The sequence below is a fragment of the Homalodisca vitripennis genome, chromosome 2 (assembly GCF_021130785.1).
Source record: "Homalodisca vitripennis isolate AUS2020 chromosome 2, UT_GWSS_2.1, whole genome shotgun sequence".
NCBI lineage: Eukaryota > Metazoa > Arthropoda > Insecta > Hemiptera > Cicadellidae > Homalodisca > Homalodisca vitripennis.
Window position 1 is genome coordinate 152,942,816 of NC_060208.1, and position 21,547 is coordinate 152,964,362.

Below are 21,547 nucleotides of genomic sequence, written 5' to 3' on the forward strand. Positions count from 1 at the left end.
CCCCACACTCCAAAAAGGCGTGTCTACATCAGTGCTCTTACCACCGGCCATGACTTGGTGTACCACTGGTGGTACACCTACCATAGTTTAGGAACCACTGGTTTAGAATAAACAAGAGAATCAATCAGTTCTGTAAATAATTGTTATGATTGAATAATACCATGAAATTTTGAATATACACATATAAAATGTTAAAACTCGGGTCCAAGATAAAAAGATCCTCGTGATAGATAGCCCTTTGCTTATGGTGGTCTGATTGTACCTAATTGTCTAGTATTATATCCTCCATATATTGTGTACAGATTGACAGGTAATCATTAATTTGAAAAATAACAATAATAGGGTTACTTTAAAGGCGTACATTTGCCTTAGTGGAAGTATTTTTAGCCTAAAAGCTAAGGCAAAAGCATGTTCACATTTGGCCAAACCATTTTGTTGGTTTAATACTGCACTAGATGACTTGGTTTTCTGTCTATAATAGGGGACCTGTTCCCAGGGCGTTCAAACAAGTCAAAGTGCCAAATGTAGTTGTTTACTACTACCGTAAAAGTAGGTTAAAATAGCATAGGAAGGTATTGGTAATTAAAAGTACAAATAAAATTGTTCAAAGTACTCATTTTACTTTTTGATGGCTTTTTATGTGTTAAGCTTGATCTACATTGCATACATACGTAACATTAAAAATATGAAAAAAATAAAACAGTATTTACAATCAATGTAGTAAGCATGATAGATTAAAATGGTTAGTCGATTTTTCTCCTCTTCACAAGGTTGCCCAGGTTCAACTAAAACAAAAGAAATTGTTAAAAGCCTCTTAAAAAAATGATTTTATACTATTATTAATTAAGCTATTTTAAAATTTTAATCTTAAAATAGCCATTACAGGTCCTCATAGATTTCATAACATTACATTAGACAAGAACAGTCAGTGACAACAAATAGCATCAACAGGAAAGCAAATGTTTTACACTTCAACTTTTACCATTTGAGCGCATAACAAATTACATCAACTTTTACCATTTAAGCACATAACAAATTACATCAACTTTTACCATTTAAGCGCATAACAAATTACATCAACTTTTACCATTTAAGTGCATAACAAATTACATCAACTTTTACCATTTAAGCGCATAACAAGTTACATACTCCTGAGTTATTTTGAAAATGTACTATGTTATAACAACCATATACTTAAGAATAAAAAAAAACCCAACATTATGATTTAGGTTCTTAGTACACATGCAATGCTGTAGTATCTCCATTAGAGGATCAGCCTTCTCATTATCTTTACAATGTACAAATTAGTACATTTATTTTTTGTTTTGTTGCCCTGAGAATTTTTCTGCCCATATATAATGCTCTTTACCTTACATTGTTCAGTTTATAAAATTAGATGCTATACAAATATACTAGCAAATCAAATAATGAAGTGCTATGAAGTAAATATTGTATCAGATTAGAGTTCCTTGTTGGCATTCTCTATAATGCTGTTTGATATCATATGTCAAGTAATTTTTTATACAATGTCATGTCCATTTTTCTGTTATAAATGCTATAAATAAAAAACAACTTTTACTTATTTATTACATTTTTATCAGTAATTTTATTTTTTTTTATTAAGAACCACATATTACTTAAGCTGATCCGACAGTTTTCAGCAAGTGACAAATTATTTACTAATAAAATGTAATAGTTTAAACATTTTAAAATTTAAGGTAATTTACAGTTTTTTTAGTTAGCAAACCAAAAATAATTAACAATGGCACAAATAATGATATGAGTAATTTTTCTGGATGTCTGGTTGGCTTGCATTTAAAGTTACGGGATGGTTGACCATACTTGATCAGTAGTGAAGGATTGTGGTATGTGAGAATTGAGAACAACTGCCAGTCGGTAGCTTGACAAGACTGCTTTCTTTCAATGGGGAGAGAAATGTGAGTCTCAAAAGAGTAATTTTGATGCATAGCTGACAAGAGATAAATACTAAAAATTAAAGAGAAAGGGATTTTGATCAAAGCATTGACCAATTTAAAATATAAAAACTTCAAAATACATAAGAATGTATTATCCATGAAACAATACAATTACATGTACGAGGGGTATTAGAAAAATAAGGTTCCCTATGCCACCGAGACAGAATGCGATATGTTGGGAGAAATCTGGCAACACTGTCTTACTCATCAACTGTCCCTCTCTCTATCCATACCACTCGCGCCTCGCTACGTCCAACAGTGCCGACCTAGCTGCCTTCGAAGATGTAGTTCCCTATCGTTGTTACCGCCAGATGCGAAATTCGTGCTGTGATACGTTTTTTAAATGCAAAACTGATTTCATCTATTGAAATTCATCGCCAGTTAATCAAAGTTTATGGGGAAAACTGCATATCTGTTCAACACGTTCGGAAATGGTATAGAGAATTCAGTGAAAGCCGCATGGAAATTCACAATGAAAACCGAAGTGGACGGCCTTCAGTTTCAGATGGAGTTGTTGAAAAAGTTGAGACAATACTGCTCTACTACTCTTGAAGATCGGAGAATCACCATTCACAGGAACAACAGTAAACTCTGACAGATATTGTGACACATTAAGAAAACTGAGACGCGCGATCCAGAACCGCCGGAGAGGAAGATTGTCCAGTGGTGTGAGGCTTCTCCATGACAACGCTCGACCTCATGTCTCACGTCAAACTCAAGAACTGCTTACAAATTTTGGCTGGACTATTGTGCCCCATCCCCCCTACAGCCCAAACCTAGCCCCAAGTGATTATCACTTATTCCCAAAATTAAAGGACCACTTGGGTGGCCAACGCTTCAGTGCCAATGATGAAGTCAAGGAAGAAGTTACTCAAAGGATTGGCGGCAGAATTCTACACATGGGGATAGAAAAGTTGGAGCATCGTCTACAAAAGTGTTTGGACAGAAACGGTGATTATGTGGAAAAATAGCTTAACTTTTACGTGTTAAATTGATGTATAACACTAAGTAGAAATATAGAGCTGTCTATTTAAAAAAATCAAGGGAACCTTATTTTTCTAATACCCCTCGTAAATGTTTGTTTTCACATTTTAAATGAAATACTTTATAATTTTGTTTTAAAGAAATTATTATGAGGCAATGCATATAATCATATTTATCTACTTAACAATCAGTCTTCAAAATAAAACTCTGTTGAAATGTAAAGGGAACACATTTTACTACATTTTGGTAACAATAAATTCCATACAAATTTTATACTTTACTTATATAAAATGGTATAGCTATATAAAATTATCTAGATATATTTAAAACTTTATATTTATGAATTTATGGATCAACTTAATATTAATAATAAATAGTATTAGTATAAGCATTTGGAGACATCCATATCCATAATAATTTAAAGGTACTGTGCAAAAACTTACTTCAGCAAATTAACTGAACAAGCATAGTGTATATATTTAGTATATCTTAAACTGAAGGATTTACCAAATCACTGAGGTTGTTGGCCGGCTCCAAATCAATACCACTCACAACAGGGGGCGGAGGAGGGTTAATATTGTTGGCATTCTTGGCTGCAGCAGCTTTCATGTTGCGATGCTGAGGATACGTGGGCATCATCTTTGGTTCACACGCTAAAATTTGTTACGGAAATTAGTAATCTAAAACTACTAGTAACAGACAAGTTAACACTTTAGTGCCAGCAAAGAAGTTTTAAGGAGTATTGTAATATGCTACACTAATTCAAAATTGAATGAACCAAGAAAGTACACCAAATCTGAGCAAAAATACTACAATCATGATCATAACTAAAAAAAAAATGTAAACAAATACTGTCACTTGGAAAAATATTTTTATTAAAAGGAAAAGAATTTTGCAAACACAATTCATATGAATGTGCTAAACTTAACCTGAAGCAAATACTTCCACCAAATTGAGTCATAACTATTAAATATATTCTAGCACAAAAATCATTTATCTGTAACAGTACCATAGCATTTCCTTAGAAGGGAAAACACTCGGTATATATAAGTGATACTAAAAGTTAAAAATAAGTTGATTAAAACAATATAGATGTACTATACTTAGTTAATGCTGTATTGTATATATTGAACACTAAAGTAGGAAGGAAATAGAAATGGCATACTTGATTGTGCAATTGTGGGGGAGGTGCTCCATCCTTGGTTTTGCAAAACCATTTTAGTTTTATTAGTTCTCAGTGAATCTAATACCACTAGTTATATAGGTCTACTTCGTTTTGGTCTTTATGTTTAATAGTTTTTACCATACATGATGTAGGAAAGTATCTTACATTTTATAATGTTCTGTACAATGTGGTTTTAAGACCAATGATTTTTTTACTGTACTGCAAGGTTTAACAAAACAGTGTGTAAAAATGTAGCTATCATTAGTTAAAAAAAAATTCACTTTAAGGCAGCAAAGAAAATAGTCTTTCTGGCTCACTTGTAAAGAGAATGTAGATTTTGTAACATATGAAATCTTACATTGTGGATACTTTTTAGATTTTAACTATTCATTAAGTTGTGTTTGAGTTTTAAATGAATTAGTATATGAAATCTTATTAATTTATTCTCACGGATACTCAATATCAAGTATCCGTCAACCTTGATATCTCCATTTGTATTTTGTCATTTGTTACCATTCTCCTGTACACCTGTATATTTCTCATATGTACACCTCTCTTACTCGACCCACCCATAAGTTGATTTCTGATAAGTTTTCAGTTCATTCAAGGGTTCTAAATTGGTGCACTGTTCAAATGCAATGTTCATTCCATTGTTCCATTAATTCCTCACATAATGAATGGCTATCTCTAAAATTTTTATTTTCCAGTAATATTTCAGAGATGATATGTATTTAATGTCTTAAGAGTGGCAGTAATTTGATATACAGTGAAAGTAAAAAATCAGTTTTAGGAAAAAGTGAGACAATGAATTCAACATAAATAATATAATAATTCTGGAAAACACCACATTCAGCAACAAGAACAATGGAAACTTATTTTGTAGAACAATTACACAAAAATATCACTTAGCACATAAAAAAGACTTACGTAAAGGTGCTTCCTTGAAGTAAGAGCTCTGCAAACACTCTTCTGCTGTAGCCCGCTTCTTAGGATCGTACATGAAGAGGAAGTTGAGGAGACGCAGCCCTGCTGGTGTGAGCCATGGGAACCGCTGCTTCAGATTGTTATATGGCTGCTGCTTCAGAGTGAAATTGGCAAGTGCTGGTAGGGATGAGTACTCAGGCCAGATGGCATCACTGGGCGTACCAAGAAGGTCCACTATCAACTCTAGCTGTCCGATCTCCGATCTTCCAGGGAGAAGTGGTCTGTGGTCTGAAGTGCAAGTTAAACATAAACATAGTTATACATCAATACCTCACTTTCACGTGATAGCACAAATATATCTTACACTACAAAAGGATAGATAGAATATCTTCTCTATGGATCCTGTTGTGGCTGTCTAATACTATCAGTAATGACAATGAATAGGTTATATTATAGTACCTAATTAGCTAGCAGAATGCCAACCCTTTCACTCAGAAGGTTAGTCAACTTGGAGCCTGTTATGACAGTCTAGCACTACCACACACGACAGTGAAATTTTATATGACAGCACGTTACTAGCTGGCAGAATGTTAACTACCAAAGGTGAAAATAGTCACTTTTTGGCTTTACAGACCAACGTACATATAAACTTTCTTGATTGGGACAAGGCAAAAGATACTACTACGCAGAACAGAAAATACCTTTAACCAGAAGTAGATTATGGTATAAGCAGCTTTTTCACGAAAGTAGACTTTTCAGATCAACATATTTATACACATTCCTTATCATGAAAATAAGGCAAACACTGCTATTGCACCAGATATACCTTAGGAAGTACATTACTATGAATGGAAGGAGATGCTTTTTGACCAAAGAAGACTTTCCACACCCGTGTATGTGTATAATTTATTGACTAGGGCAACAATGCAAATGCTATTACGGCAAAACCTACGAAATAGAGTGCAAAGCTGCAGGTAACTGCTAATTATTTACATTCAGGAGTGTTTATTAAGCCATTAAAAAAGGGGTTGCCTATGACATACCAGTTTTTCAATAGGAAAACTCACATGCAAAGCTTAGGGTAACTGTTAGTCCTAGATAAAATAATTCACAAAAATGTATTCAATTGTAAGATATATGATAACTTACCAAGCAATTCACCCAGAATGCACCCAGCTGCCCACATGTCCACACTGGTGGTCTGAGTTCGAGCTTGAAGCAACAGCTCTGGTGCACGATACCAAAGTGTGACTACACGTGGCGTCATCGGTCTCACAGGCAGTCCGAACCAGCGAGCCAATCCGAAGTCCGCTGTACACACATTTATAGTTTTGTAGAAGGCTTTAAGAAATTTGTTTAGTTGGAACTAAAATTGGATATAGTGGATTCTATGTTCCAAACATCCTGTATGATTCGTCTTCACTTAGTTTTGTTTATAATTTTATGTGTCAGGCAATTGATTCCCTTGTGGAAGAAATCAAATATTACGTGTCAAAATGAAATAGTTACATTTCATGTAACTTTAACAATGGCCTATGTATGTAAAACTCTTGTTAATACCCATATAGGCTCTTTAGAAATTCAGTAAATTGGAGAAATGTAATCTGATATTATTTATTAAAACATGTCTAACATTAGTCATGTGAAATGCAGTTCCCTCAACTACCTCAGGACCTTATTCAATTTATTATTTTTGACAACTTTTACAGTTATTATTGATTTCTCTTTCCAATGCTGGTTGACATATTGGTTTGTGAATTGAGGTAAATATAAAGCTATCCAAATCTTTCTATTTATTATGATTATACAATCCATTGGTATATACCCTATTGAAATCTGAATATTACAATGTCTTCTTTTCATTGGTACCAAAAATATTGTGTTGTAAATTTATAAGTAGTTTAATTAGTAAGCACATAAGATGCAGGATGTGAAATGAGTTAAAATAGATCTAGGGTTACAAACAACTTTTTCCAGAGATAATCTATAGCAACTTAATCTTGAACTTTTTGTGTTTTCATGTACACTTATTGACTACTTTATAATCTGGAATCGACAATTCAGTTTAATATTATAAATTCCTGTATGTAATATTTTGATCCAATTGTTAGCAAAATAGATGAAAAATTCTTCAGAATTGCTGGAATAATAACGCCTATTTTACAAAGCCTACAGCTTTCCAACTTACCTATTTTGACACAACCTTTATCAGTCATGAGTAGATTCGATACTTTAAGATCCCTGTGGACGATGAAGTTGCGGTGTAAGTAACGCAGCCCGCGCAACACTTGGATCATGATGCATTTCACCTGTGACTCGGAGAAAGGAGCCTTCATGTTGTCCAGCAAACTGGCCAGGTCCTGCTCACAATACTCCATTGCCAGGAATATGCTGTACAACAAATATTTTAGTCGTCAATCAATTGTTTGTATACTAAGTGCCCGCCTGCCCGCAAATTTGGTGAAGAAAGAAAACCATCACTCGATATAAATATATGCTTAAATATATGCTCAAATCACATGAGCACTTGATAAAATAACAAGTATCGACTTTCACTTTTTATATTTATAATATGTATAGCCCAATAACATATAGGTTGCAGAAGAGGGCTGTGCACATCATCTCTTTATCTGGGTACTTTGACCATTGTAAACCCATCTTTGCCAAACTGGGGATCTTGACTGTCTGTAGCCAGTACATACGCAACAGCTTGCTATATGTTAAGAGCAACGAACACAGTTTGCCCACCAGAGCCAACACTCACCTTTGTAGTTTACGAGGAGGGGACACCATTTCCTTACCCTACTGTAGGCTCGGTATAAAGATAAACTCTTTTCCTGTACTGGCTATGAAAATGTTTAATATACTGCCTCTACAAGTAAGGCATCTACGGCTGGAGGTCTTCAAGTCTAGGGTCAAGACTTGGCTGCTGAGGAGAGCATTCTACTCACTAGAAGAGTTTTTTAGTAGCGAGTTTGACACTATCTTGCCGCCATAGCCTGTGTAAATAATGTAAATAGTTTTGTATATAGCTAAAATTTTAACAAAATGTCTTGTACATGGCTAAATTTTTGACGCCATCGATCCAGCTACCTGGTCAGGGATGCAGATAACAAGTATCAAGTAGCCTCTTTCTTTCGGGAGGTAGAAAACAAGAACCGATTGTCATAATTAAGTGTAATTTTCTCAGTAGGTCAAAAAAGTTCTGTTCTTTCTAATAATGTTCTTAGGTTCCAGATCAGAAAAACTGTTAAAAAAATAGCCTCCAGATAATACAAAAATACCATAAATTGCATATTAATTGTGGCCAGAATCATACTTAACTAAAGTAATAAAATGAAAGCTTTGTTTAAAATGCTAAATTCGGTTTTTGTAATTAGTGAGTTTTAATTATCATTTTCAGTGCACCATTATTTTAATCCTTTAACTCTCTGCTAGCAGAAAATGGTTTCTTTGTTTAACCTATTAGGACCTCTGAAGTATATCACGTTGCGAAGAAAAGCACTTGCATATACTATTATAAAAAAAAAATACATAGGTAATTGACTATTAATATATTATAATCATGATAGTAATACAGCTTATTATACATTGTAATTAATGGTTTATGGTTTAGTAATTTTTTGCACTAATCTGTTGTAATTCCATTGAAAATCAATACTACCTCTATTCATTTTCACATATTTATGTATGTTCATTCAAAAACCAAGATTTCAGCAAATTTAAAATCATACTTCTAAATACAGTACAACATTTGGGTTAGAAAGGATGATCACAATTATGAAATAACAAGACATTGTATGATTGTATACAATATTGTGATTGTGTATGCACTGTGTATGGCAAATTTGGGAGTTGAAGTTGAGCGAATTTATTTGTGTTATTTTAAGAAATTGCAAGTTGTATTAGTAATGTTTTACATAGGACCCTAATTGACTAATTAAAATTTTCAGTACAGCTATTGTAAATCAATCTAAAAAAAACATCTTTGTTTCCATTGTCATTATACAAATTATTGGTACAATTATTATTGTTTTCGATTGATTTATTATAGAAGCAAATATCTGTAGTTTAATATTATTTATGTGAGCAAATATTATTTTATTAGAGACGTTTAAGCAAATGTAAGTACCAAGAAGAGATAGCTTAACGCTGAAACAAAGGTCATATGATATTGTGAATCAGCTGTTACAATGTATAAATACAGTTTCCAACAATTTCAACATGAAGGAAACAGGATTATTCTGGACAATGCCATCGTTTAATGATTAAAGAAATAAGTAATGCTCGATTTCGAGATCTCCAATCTGATCTCTTCTTTAGGTGGTTAACTAACCTATCAAAAACTATAAAACACTGCATACACCTGATATGTTAGGTTAATTAGCCATTTGAGAAAGAGATTAAATTGCAGCTTTTGAAATTGAATGTGACTGATTTCGGTATTACAGAATGATGGTAAATGTTTCATTAACAAATCTTCCAATGTAATAAACAGACAAACAAAAAATTTCAACATTAGATAAGAAAATGGAATTTTGTCACTTTCCATACGAAGGAATTGGGATACAATGAATAAAAAATTAAAAATAACAGTGAAAAAATGTAACACTAATATATCATTGTGTAGCTGTTTTGAAATATTAATCATGACATTAAAACATTTATGGTTAGTCATTATATAATATAAATTAGGTTGCATATGTACAGAATAAACATGTAATAGAGTTAAAAGATTAAGAAAGATTGTGATGGTCATGCCAAATATAATTGTTTACTAGAGAAAATTGTGCATTGCTTGTAACATCTTTGTACCTGCCAATTTTATGTTATGAAATAAATTATATTAGGCTTGAAATATATTTTTAAACCAGTTTGTAATATTTGTAGTTTATTGATGCTTTAATAGTCTAGATAAATCATGTAGCCTATTTGATATTTTAAATTTGAAATACTAAGGAATATTTAGACGTTTACAGCTATCTGCAGTTAGCATCAAACAAACAAACTGTATATTGTATTTTTTTATATTTGAGGCTGTTTTACTGAAATATAATAGGTATATAAATAGTTTTAGTAATATTAATGTTTTTTTTAAACATAGAGGGATTATTTATTGCATGTGCACAGTAAATATATAAAATAATGCTAGGAACAACTATAAATAGTATAAATAAATTTTGTGACAGTGTCAGTGAAATTGTGTAAAACAAACTTCTTTCTTCTGTACAAATGGTTTTTTGTACAAGTTGTTGCATATTTTTAGTTTTATTATTATAACATTTAAATTTTTTTACCTAATGCCATGCTAATATTTTATGTTATAGGTAATGAAACGCAGAACTGAAATATTTGAGTTCTCACAAAAAAGTTCTTATATATATATTAAGTTTTAAAAACTTTAAAGATATTTTTTAACATTATTCTTTGTTTATAATTCCAAAAAAAAAAAAAAAAAAAAAAAACTCATGACAGCAAATTATTACATGATTTTGATAAACGCTTCAGCGCTGTATTTGTTACAGAATCAGGGTGACCACTCAAACTATTTTCAAATTCCTGGTTTTTTCCGGTCGAAAATTTCCAATTATCTAGTCTATTTTCAAACCAAATAGACAGCTGTAGTACTGTATTTAACCCTTATGCAAAGTGCAACGATGACGTTTTATCGTCACTAGCATTTAAAAGAAATTCCACAAAGCTGTCGTGCTCTAGCATTTCTTCGCTAGCGATATGCGAGAAATTCGGTGACGATTTATCGCTATCACCTATTTTATTAGTTCCTTGATTTTTATGTCTGTCGATATGTCAACATAACATTATGTATACGTAATAACTTTCCTTTCTGTGATGTTTAGAAAATACATGTATGCAATTCGTAAATAAAAAGATAACAAATAAATACCAACACAGCGCTACCGTGGGGCAGACTGTAGCTCAGTATTGCGGCGTAGAGGTCTAGCGTTGGACGAACTTTCGGTACGAGACAATGATTTCGCCGGTACAAAAACAAGATAGGTTCGGTACAATCAACAAATAAACCAAATACTTTCATCTGAACTCTACTTAATTAATTTCTCTTTTGTGGGGGAGGGCGAAGCCTAAGAATACGTTACTTCAAAAGAATTTGCAGAAATGCAGGGAATTGAATATATTTAAAATTCCAAGTAACTTTTCCTTTTTGTCATAGAAATGGTAGGTTATAAAATGAGCTTCCAGAATATATTTCATTTATGTAAAAATGTATGTATGTATATTTATAGAAAATATTATTTATTTACATCTACGCAAAGTACGACGTACAAATAAAATACAAAATAGCGATCGTCTGTTTACTACCGAGGTCTAAAGTCCGCCCATAAACCTAAATAAATATTCAAGAAATGTTTTTTGTAATAGGCTCTATAGTTGGCTTCTAGCCAATCCTTTTTATTCAATTGAAGAATTTTTTGCTGTACCTTGTATTGGTTTTTAACCAAAAATACTTTATGTAATTTTTTATTTTGTAATAGTTTATGATAATAGTTTATGGTAAATTAGTTTATATACACTAACATTTTGATTAGTAAACTAAGTTTGACTTGGCTACTGGCTGTACTTTGACTTTGTCGATGAATGTAAAAATTTTGTATGGCAATAAAATATTATTATTATTATTATTATTATAGAACCAGCCGACACGCTAGCGTTGAAAAATACAGACACATAAAAAACGAATTTCAATTAAAAAAATTTATAAATTACGTTATTCTGTTATTATATATTTCTAAATAGTTGTATACACAAAGAATTACAAAAACATGTTTCACCAATCAGGTAATTTGAGTACTGCCGATCGTTTTTGTCCAGGCAGTGCAGACTGTCAGTTAGATTACAGCTAAGGACTATGAAACAACAAGACATAAAGATCCTCATGCACGTTGGACTATTTGGTTTGAACAGTTCGAATTCGTCCGAACGATCGTCAAGTGTGCGTAGAAGTCGTTTCGGTAAATACTTGACCGGAGAACTGACGGGATTTCCAGCTGTCGTCCAATCAATGCCGGTCTGAAGACGAAAACTGATGAGCGTTGCTGATTCGATCGGCTGGCCGTCTGCCGTTTATAGACTGGCAACATTACGTTGAGTTTACACTGGCAAGTAAAGTTGCAAGATAATTTGCACAACTACTGTAGCATAATGTGAACAATATAAGCAATTTTACTCACGAGAACTGTCGCAATTACTTGCTACAGTTGTATCGCTGGTTGTTCCGGGAGTCAAGACGAAGTCTGTTCACACACGACAGTGATGTCTCGGCAATGTTTATAATTGAGATTTTAATAGCCGACACTGTTCTCCAGTTCTTGTTACCAAATGTCCGGAACTGGTTGAGGCAGCGCTCGCGAGAGCTTTTGCGTCCGTTTAGACTAGCGACGTTGGATGAAGACAAAGTTTAATGTTTGCGTTGTACATATGGGAAACACCCGACACTAGCCATGGCATACCTGAACAGCAGGGCAGTACACACGATGGCACTAATCCGCCGCCAATTTTAAACATCAAATGTTTCTCCTGCTCCTCAACCCTCAGCTCAGTCTGTCATTGCTGTGCAACAGGACGCAAACGCCCCTTTCTCGACGTTACTTGTAAGTAACCCACTACCTTCTTCTCCAAAAGGTATCTTATTAAGCTTTGTATAAATCCAACTGACATTCTGGTGTGAAACGATCAGTCGGCCGATTTTAATTGTCCAATGCATTGTTACGTTTTTGTGGGAGGGGGCGGAGGCTTGCCACGGCACAGGAGTAGAACTAACCAAGATAAACTCACTACACTAGTTGAGGTAACCTTAGATCAACCGGCGGCAGATGTGGCTCACGAACATACGTAGATCTTCATTCACAATTTAACGAGCCACGTCGCGTGAAATACGATGTTTCGTGATAATTAGTATTTCCGACTTATTCCCGGTCGGGTGACCACCCTGAGACTTTGATCCTGAACATTTTCGTATCATATACATTGCAATACCTTGAGTAGGATCTGAAAATATACTTTGTTATACAAAACCATATACAAATACAGCGTTAAGCATGTTTTATAAAACTTTCAAAATATGAGGACAGTAGTTTTAAAGGCAATAGTTTGTTCTTCTAATTTAAAAGGATTACAAAAAAAGTATCATTTAGATTATTTTATTACAGTACCTTTCCAAGCTTCTGCCTACAACCACTTCTTTCAGCTGAACAATGTTCTCGTGTCGACAGCTGAGAAGAACTGATATTTCTCGCAGACCACTCACAGGTAAACCGTCTTTCTCGTGTTCCATGCGGACCTTCTTCAGAGCCACCACACAGTCGTTCTTCGTATCCAACGCACGATCTATTAATATGAATAAAATAAGACACTTGAAATAATTTAGTTAATTCTTCACAAAAAAAAATGCAATGAATGAGTTGAAATGGTTGAGTTAATTACTTTCAATATTTCACCTTTGAATCTGCTGAATTTAAATGGTCATATTTATCTGGTTCAGGACAAGAAACACACTCAGAATTAACAATTTTTCTGGTGTAGTAAAACATAAGATTAATATTAAACCTTAAACTTTTTTATATCCTTAGTTTCCTTAGTATAACTTAGTTTTCGTGATAGAATTATGGTTGGTATATCATCTTAACTCTTTGAGGACTAAGGGCTGATTAATCGTTCTTAGCATTTTTTTCTGCCGACCCGATCTGTTGGCCCATTGTAGTGTCAGTAATAAAGGCCTACAATTTATATAAACTGCTTGTATTTTAATACTTTAAATGCGGATCCCATAATTTTAAGGACACCAAAACTCCCAAAGAATGCGGATCACATAATTTTACAGAATTGATGTTATTCATAATAATAATAATAAATTTTACGTGATAATCGCTTATTACATAATTTGACATCTCTTGTGTTGTGGTTACTGAACTGGTAGGTACACAGGGATGCTCTCTGCCAGAAACTCAGCAGTACCCAATTTGCCCTCAGGATGCAAGTAATTAGCATGCCTGAAGCAGTTTTATTGCCTACCATACCCTTTTTGAGTGCATCATGAGGTATGGTATAATGGTATGGGTGTCTCCTCTCAACAGAACTTAGAAATTGTGCTCATTCATCAGAAAAAAAAGTGGTGAGGCTGTTGTTCGGGCTGGGATGGAGAGACAGTTGTAAAGGACATTTTTAAGAGCTGAAGTTGATGACAGTGATGACATCTACAAAGTCATTGTCCTAGTGACCTTCAGTCAGCAGACTCAACATCAAGACCAGTAAGGATATAATACTAGATATGCCCAAAGTTTAGTTTTCCTGCACATCATATGACTTTTTTGTCATATGTCATATTAAAAAAAAAAAAAAAAAAAAAGCCTTCATATGCAGAGACAAAATTTAACAATATCCTGCCAAAAGACGTCAAGTGCGAAACCCCACAACACTACCCTTTTTTTTTTTTTTTTTTTTTTTTTAGAATTACAGTTTAGGCAGCTGTCAGTTGTAATTGGGTACTATCTCACGACATTTCAGAGAGTAAAATGACTGGGAATAGGTATGAACAAATTTTAAATGAACAAATCTTGCCCCATTTTATGGTTCCAGAAATGGATCAAGCAATCTTCCAACAAGATGGTGCTCCTCCTCATTTCACAAATCCTGTCAAGCAATTACTAAATGACAGGATTCATGGCCGTTGAATTGGTTGTGGAAGTGATTTTTTAGAAAGGCCACCCCGATCCCCAGATTTAAGTGTTTGTGATTTCTTTCTATCGGGTTACTTTAAGGAACAAATTTGTACTAGTAGCTTCAATAATGATGAGGAATGAAAACAATTAATTGAAGAGGAATTTCTCCGGATACCGCAGAATTTCTTTGTAAGAGCTTACGACTCATTTGTTAAGCGCTGTTATCAGTGTGTCGCTGTGGATTGATAAGAGTTTCAATAATTGTAGACTGTAATTGTAGGTTTTTTAATAGGCTATGTTCTAATTTTCTGATTGAAATAGTTTATTTCACCATTTCTGTTCATAGAATATGACAATCAATAATTTTACAAAACCAAAAATACTGTTTTTAAGTATAGTTTTTCAAAATGCCACCATTTTGTTTCAACAATTGCTAAAGAGCTGAAATTTTCACAGAATATTTTTAAAACCTATTTAATGAATTGTGAAGAGTTTGAAAATGTTTGGTCAGTGCATAAATGGGCAAGTAATATAAAATCAAACGTTTAAACCTCTTCGTGGGACATCCAGTATATGACAATGAGAAGATTGCATTTAGATACCCAATGCCCAGCCAACTGACACAGAGGCGGGCTTTATCCCTATACTGTGGTACAAGAGCAAGTGATCAACACTGACAAGGACCACTCTAAACCATTTGTGTGAAACTTTGGTAGACGAAAAAAGTAGTAGTTCTAAGGGAATTGTATTTTAATTAGGTGACATCTACAGTGTTCATAAACAGTGAGTCAGTATTGAGGCTATCTATATCCTTCATAATCCTCTTTTTCCTTATTTTAATTTCTTTTACCTTTTTTTCGTTTATGTTACTAGTAAAATAAAAAAAATATTAATTAAAATTAAGAATTATTTTGTTACCGGACATCTTTCAGGAATAATAATTCTTATTTGGCACTATCAATGGTAAATTTAATTGTTAGAATGAGCTCTTTGAGCCTAAGTTTACTCTGTTATAAAATATTAACAGGCGTTAACTCAGTTTAAATAATTTACAACTAAATACTTCAAACAAACTTCAATTAAATATTGTAAATGGATGAATTAATTAAAATTGTAATAAATGAATTCTATTACAAAAATAGATTATACTCACAAACAATTCCGTAAGTTCCTTCACCAATTCTGTTTAACTTTTCAAACTCTGATACGAATCTGCATCGGCCAAACTGTAACACATGTTATTAAATTATCCTTCAATACATTAAAATCATTCAAGTATACAGTTAAATAAATTATAATCTAATCCAAAGGAAATATTTTACTGTTTTCATACAGTATTTTTGGAAGTGGATTGCAGTACATGCTTTGTACTACTGGTCTAGTTCATTTAGTATAGACTAGCGGTGAAGATGGTAAGAATTATTATGTTCTGGTAATCGATTTTGGAAAACAGCCATTTTCAATGTACTTTTTAGTAAAGTAGAAGTACAAATATGTACTGTTCAAGACGAGAATTCTTTTCAAATGGACTATAAAATCCGTAAGAACATAAAAATAACTTTTAATTAATTGTTTCCCACTCTTTAACATGCTACTGGATAGAAGAATAATAGAGTTGGCTTTATATGAGTTATTAATTTTAACGTCAAATTTGAGTTTTTTAAGATAAATGTTAAAATAAAATTATTTACACATTGAAGGATGTCATAGGAATTTAGCCAAAACATCTTTACTTCGATCTTAAATAACTGGGAGTATGATGGTTTAACATTTTGGGCTACCTCAAAATGTCCGATTCTCATGTCATAATCTCAATGTCCGATTATGTAAGTATCATCACATACCACTACTTGCCCCTTGGTAGCAAATGTGTCATATACAAGTACTATTTTAGTAACTCACCAGATCTTGTTCAGGAATTGCCATCTTTTTGCCATTTACAAATGATGTTAGGATGCCTTTATTTTGAATTGGAGCACTCGGATCTACGTTTGCATCTCCACTTTGTTTGCCTTCATCACTCTCTTTTTCCTTTTCTTCTTTAATAGGTATAATCCTTTTAGGTACTGGAGCCACTGAAAATTGGATTAGAATTAAATACCATTTCCATAATATGAGCTTTTTATGGTTTTAAGCAATCAGAGCAAGAGGTCCTGGGTTCTAATGAAATTAAATATTTATTGCCAAACCAACTTTTCAATGAAAGTATCCGTTGCATTTTATATTAAAATGTTTTTTTTTTTTACTATTCTTTGTACACTTAATATTAGTATTTATTTTTATATAATATGGAATAAAACAACACATATTACAGTAAAATTAGTCAAAGCTACTGATAAAAAAGAATTAACAACTAATCAATAACAAATAACAATCAGCAAATAGCAATAAAAACTAAATTAAAAACATCTCCTATAGAATATAAAATGGTTTTCTTCTAGTTTTCTTACAGGTATTTTAAATTATAATACACAGTTCAGATGTTTTAACATCTAAAAGAATAATAATTAAACCCTGGAACTAGCAAAGTCATAATTTATGATACATTTTTTTCCCGCTGTGAACTGGCAGAGTTGTAATTTGCAACTTATCATCTGCTAATTAAATCATCTTCACTCGCCATTAAAATCATAATAAAAGTTGTATTATTGTAATCAACAGATTCCATGCTTTTTTTTTAATGTACTCACTTTTATATATTACTTTATACTTTACTAGCTGCTAAAAGCTAAAGATATCCGACATGCTATGCAATCTAGATTCCGTTCTGTTTAGTTTTACGTTGTTTTTGTTCTGTATTATAAATAGACATTTTCTTGATCAGCCTAACAACCCGATATTTTAGATTTTTAAATAGAAAGTGTTGCATGGTTTTTATGGGCTGCAGAAAATAAAAAACTCTTAAGAAAATAAAAATTTCTTTAGAGCATTATACATCCATGAATGTAAAAGTAAACTTAATTTTTATTCCTTTTATAATATACTGTATTTTATTCAGAATAAAATTATATATAACACCTTATGTTATGCTTAGTAACTGATTTTGCAGTTAATGTTTTATTTGCTTCTGTGCATGAGGTTAAAAAGCTGTGCCATTTATGGCTAAAATGCATGCCAGTTCTAGGATCAATGACGAACAAAAACCTATTTCAGCTATGTATATTTACTAAATGTAAAAAACAAAGCAGTGTAAAAGTTAGTTGTTTTTTACTATTTTGAAGTAATAATTCTCTTCAATAAACTAAAAGCTTACGGAATCAATGGCCCATTACTTTCAGGGTTCTGCGACTATCCGCTTGGCCGGTACTTGAGAGTAAAATTACTTGGAGCGTTTTCCCAGGAATTTCTGCAAACTTCCGGTATATCTCAAGGGTCCCTACTTGGTCCGTACCTATTCATCATTTTTATCAATGATATAATGTCCGTTCCAGTGGAGGCTCTACTCTTTCGCCTATCATCCGGGTCTTACTGATAAACGGGGCTGTGCAGAGGAAATTCTCAAGACCTGTGGGAGTTTGACAAGGACTGCACTACAGGGATGTTTCTCTTGCTAGACTGCAAGCTGAGCTTCTCCTCCCTGATCTACAAACGAGACGCTGTACGCAGATGTTCTGTTCCTGACAAAGCTGGCAAATGGACAGCTGGATTGTCTGATGTTTCTGTCACAAGTGAACTTCCATATTCCATTGGAGACCCGGTCAAGTGATTTGTTCAGCAGGTGCCATTACCAGTGCTGCTATGACTTCCATAGTCCACTTGCAACACTGAGGCTCGGAAATTGCTTTTGTGACTTGTTCGACATCCTCAACAACAGTGCAGTGATCAGAAGATGTGTACTTGCTTACTTTTCCTCAACATACCATTGAATAGGTCTTGCTAAATGACTGTTACATGAGCATAAACATGTTTTTCCTTTGCATGTAGTGTTGTTTATATTGTTGAGTTGTTTTTGCATCTGATATTTATTTATAGCTCTTTTGCATCTGTTATTATTTAGATATATTTATTATTTACTTATAGATATTTTAACACTCTTGAGTATTGTATTGTTTATACATTCATTGTTTTTAGCACAGTAATTTTGTCCATATTATTATGTCTCTTATTTTAGCTTGCCCTAGAACTGTAGCCATCAATGCATGTTTCCTATTTATGTAGACCTTAATGGTTTTTTTTACCATTGGAATGAAATAACTTAAATAAATATAAACGCGTCTGACAGCTTGTGACACAAATAAAGTATGTTCATCGTCATTTTAGTTGCAATCATTACTCAAATACTATACAAATGATTTCAATTGGTTTTAATTAATTTTAGAAAATATTGTTACTTAATATATTTAAAAAAGCTGTCAGTAATTAATTGTAAATAAATATTTTGGCAGTACAGTAAGCGGCCATCACCACAATTGAATAATGATTATCGAATCAATGATATTCATGAGTAACTTATTGAATCCTTGATATTCATGACTATCTAAAAATACTGAAAACAAAATTACGTAATAATTAAAAACCAAAATAACTAAGTAGTAAAGTGGTTATTGTTATTTCAAATAACAATATAGTTCAGCTGGTTTTACATCTTAAAAAATGAAATTTATATGTTTCAGATATATAAAATAATTAAACTTTGTTTGAGCATTGTCGTATTTAGGATTACTTTAACCAGCCTGAAATGGTATTTCTACAGGTACTGATGCCGTCAAAACTACATTAATTAATTAAAAAGTCATAGTTTGTTTGGTTCCAACTAAAATAATAGGCTACATGATTTTCAATGTATTCAAAATACCAAATTTAGAATGTTAAAAAATTGGCTTTTCTAGCATGATTTTTTCAACGTTAAGTTCTGATTTTTCTTGCAGTGCAAAACACTATTTGATTTCCACCTTTAATCCTAGTTTTCATCTCCTCACTATGAACTGGACACTTCGGATTTAAAGGAGCGGGTACGGTCCAATAAGCGGACCCGGTTTTTTATATCGAAATTGGCAAACGATATTACTTAATCATAACCATCGATATAATCAATCGATACTGATGAATTATTTTTAACAACTTAAATAATCTATATGAACAGCTGTAAACACTTTCAAATAATACAAGGTAATATTTTAAATTTCACGTAACATTGTGTATTAAAATGGCCGTCAATCTTAGGAAGCTTCACGAAATTGCTTTAAAAGACGATAAAATATGTTTTTTATGGCTTCAGGATGTTGGGTTAGTACCTAAGAATCCATTATGTGATATTTGTGGAAAGGTAACAAATGTAACTGTCAGAGGAGCTAACATGGTCGTCTTCAGATGCAAAAAAAGAAGGTAATGGTGGACACAACTTTAGTAAAAACGTTTTCGTTCTGTTTCATTTAGTTAAAGTTATGAGTTTCCCTGATTTTGGTTATGTTCATTTATTATTTGTTATCATTAAATTCACATTTTAATTTAAACATATGATTGTTATTACTTTTATATCGATTGATAGTCTATGATTCGATATGCGAATATTAGGTATCGATGATTATATTCTTCGATATAAAAAACCGGGTCCGCTTATTGGACCGTACCCAAAGGAGCAAGTTCATTATCTTGTAACCGTTTAAAACATTGATCAATGTTTAAAAATACATTTTGAGACAATAAATGCATGTTTATCGCCATTGTTCTTGAGGATGTCACTAGCCTACTCAGTACGTAAAAGAAATAAAAACAGCTTGTAATGATCAATTATGAATACATCTATAGGTCAAATGTTGTATTCCATATATTTTGAATCAATAATCATGATTCAATTGTGGTGGCGGTGGCTTATTATACTAGAGCCATAACTACAATTATAGAATGTTTCTGTATTTAATAGTTTAGGTAGTCCTATTTCTAATCGATAATTTGGTTCCCTGATTCAATTGTGGTGGTGGCCACTTACGATACTAAAGAGACCAGTATAAAATACTTTCCCCTTATATCTAAGTCTATAGCCATATAAATTCAAAGTTAAATCAGTTACTGGCTATAATATTTCATCCAATCCACTGATAGTCATTGAAAACAATAGCCCTATCCCAGAATTGTTTAGCACCCACTATTATTCATGTAAATTTCAAAAGCACACCTATTAAATAGAATTTAAAGCAAGGTATTCTATCTTTTATAACTTATGTTTTGTATATGCTAGTTCGGGATGAAGATATCAATATCTGACACTACATTTAAACATATCAATATGAAATAGGCTTACATTATAACAAATGTAAGGAGTAGGCCTACAATATAACTAAACATTATACCTTCTATTCCTTCCATTTCCTCTTGACTGTTAATACAAAAGGATGTCTCACAAAATCAAACCGTATGTAAAATAAAATAATTTTAGCACTTTAATTGGAATACGTTGTTTAATGCTCAAACGCCGCTTCAAAATTCAAAGTTAACCTTAAAAATTACAAGATTAACAAATCAAAATCTCAACAACAAACCAGACGAAGAACGCTAGACATCAGTGCTGCCAATGTCAAACACCGTGAAGTTAGCGTCACTTTATCGTCCGTCTGTATTCCGTGCAACAATTTTGCAGTCAAAACAATCTGAAGGCGCTAACAAACATTCAAAATCTGAAATAATAGTATAAAACTAATTATTAAAAAACGATCTTTCACAAAATCTACACAGTTAATCGTATTTATTACTTACCACAAAGAATTCCCGTTAATATACTTTAATATACCAACGTCAAAAAGGTGGTGTCGGCCGTCAGAGGTCCTATCGTCTAAATTAAATGCACCGTTAGACGGGCGTTCTCG

The 21,547-nt window shown here is 32.7% G+C and overlaps 1 protein-coding gene across 1 annotated transcript; it reads right to left on the reverse strand.

Moving 5' to 3' along the window:
• Positions 1–598: 598 nt before the first annotated feature.
• LOC124354928 (cyclin-dependent kinase 10) lies at positions 599–21,240 on the reverse strand. Its single transcript, XM_046805740.1, has 9 exons — positions 21,035–21,240; positions 16,647–16,819; positions 15,898–15,970; positions 13,239–13,413; positions 7,238–7,440; positions 6,199–6,360; positions 5,053–5,337; positions 3,468–3,613; positions 599–785 (listed from the first exon to the last, which is right to left on the reverse strand). Exons 1-9 carry the CDS (start codon positions 21,048–21,050, stop codon positions 744–746), a joined length of 1,275 nt encoding a protein of 424 aa, XP_046661696.1. The 5' UTR covers positions 21,051–21,240; the 3' UTR covers positions 599–743.
• Positions 21,241–21,547: the final 307 nt, after the last annotated feature.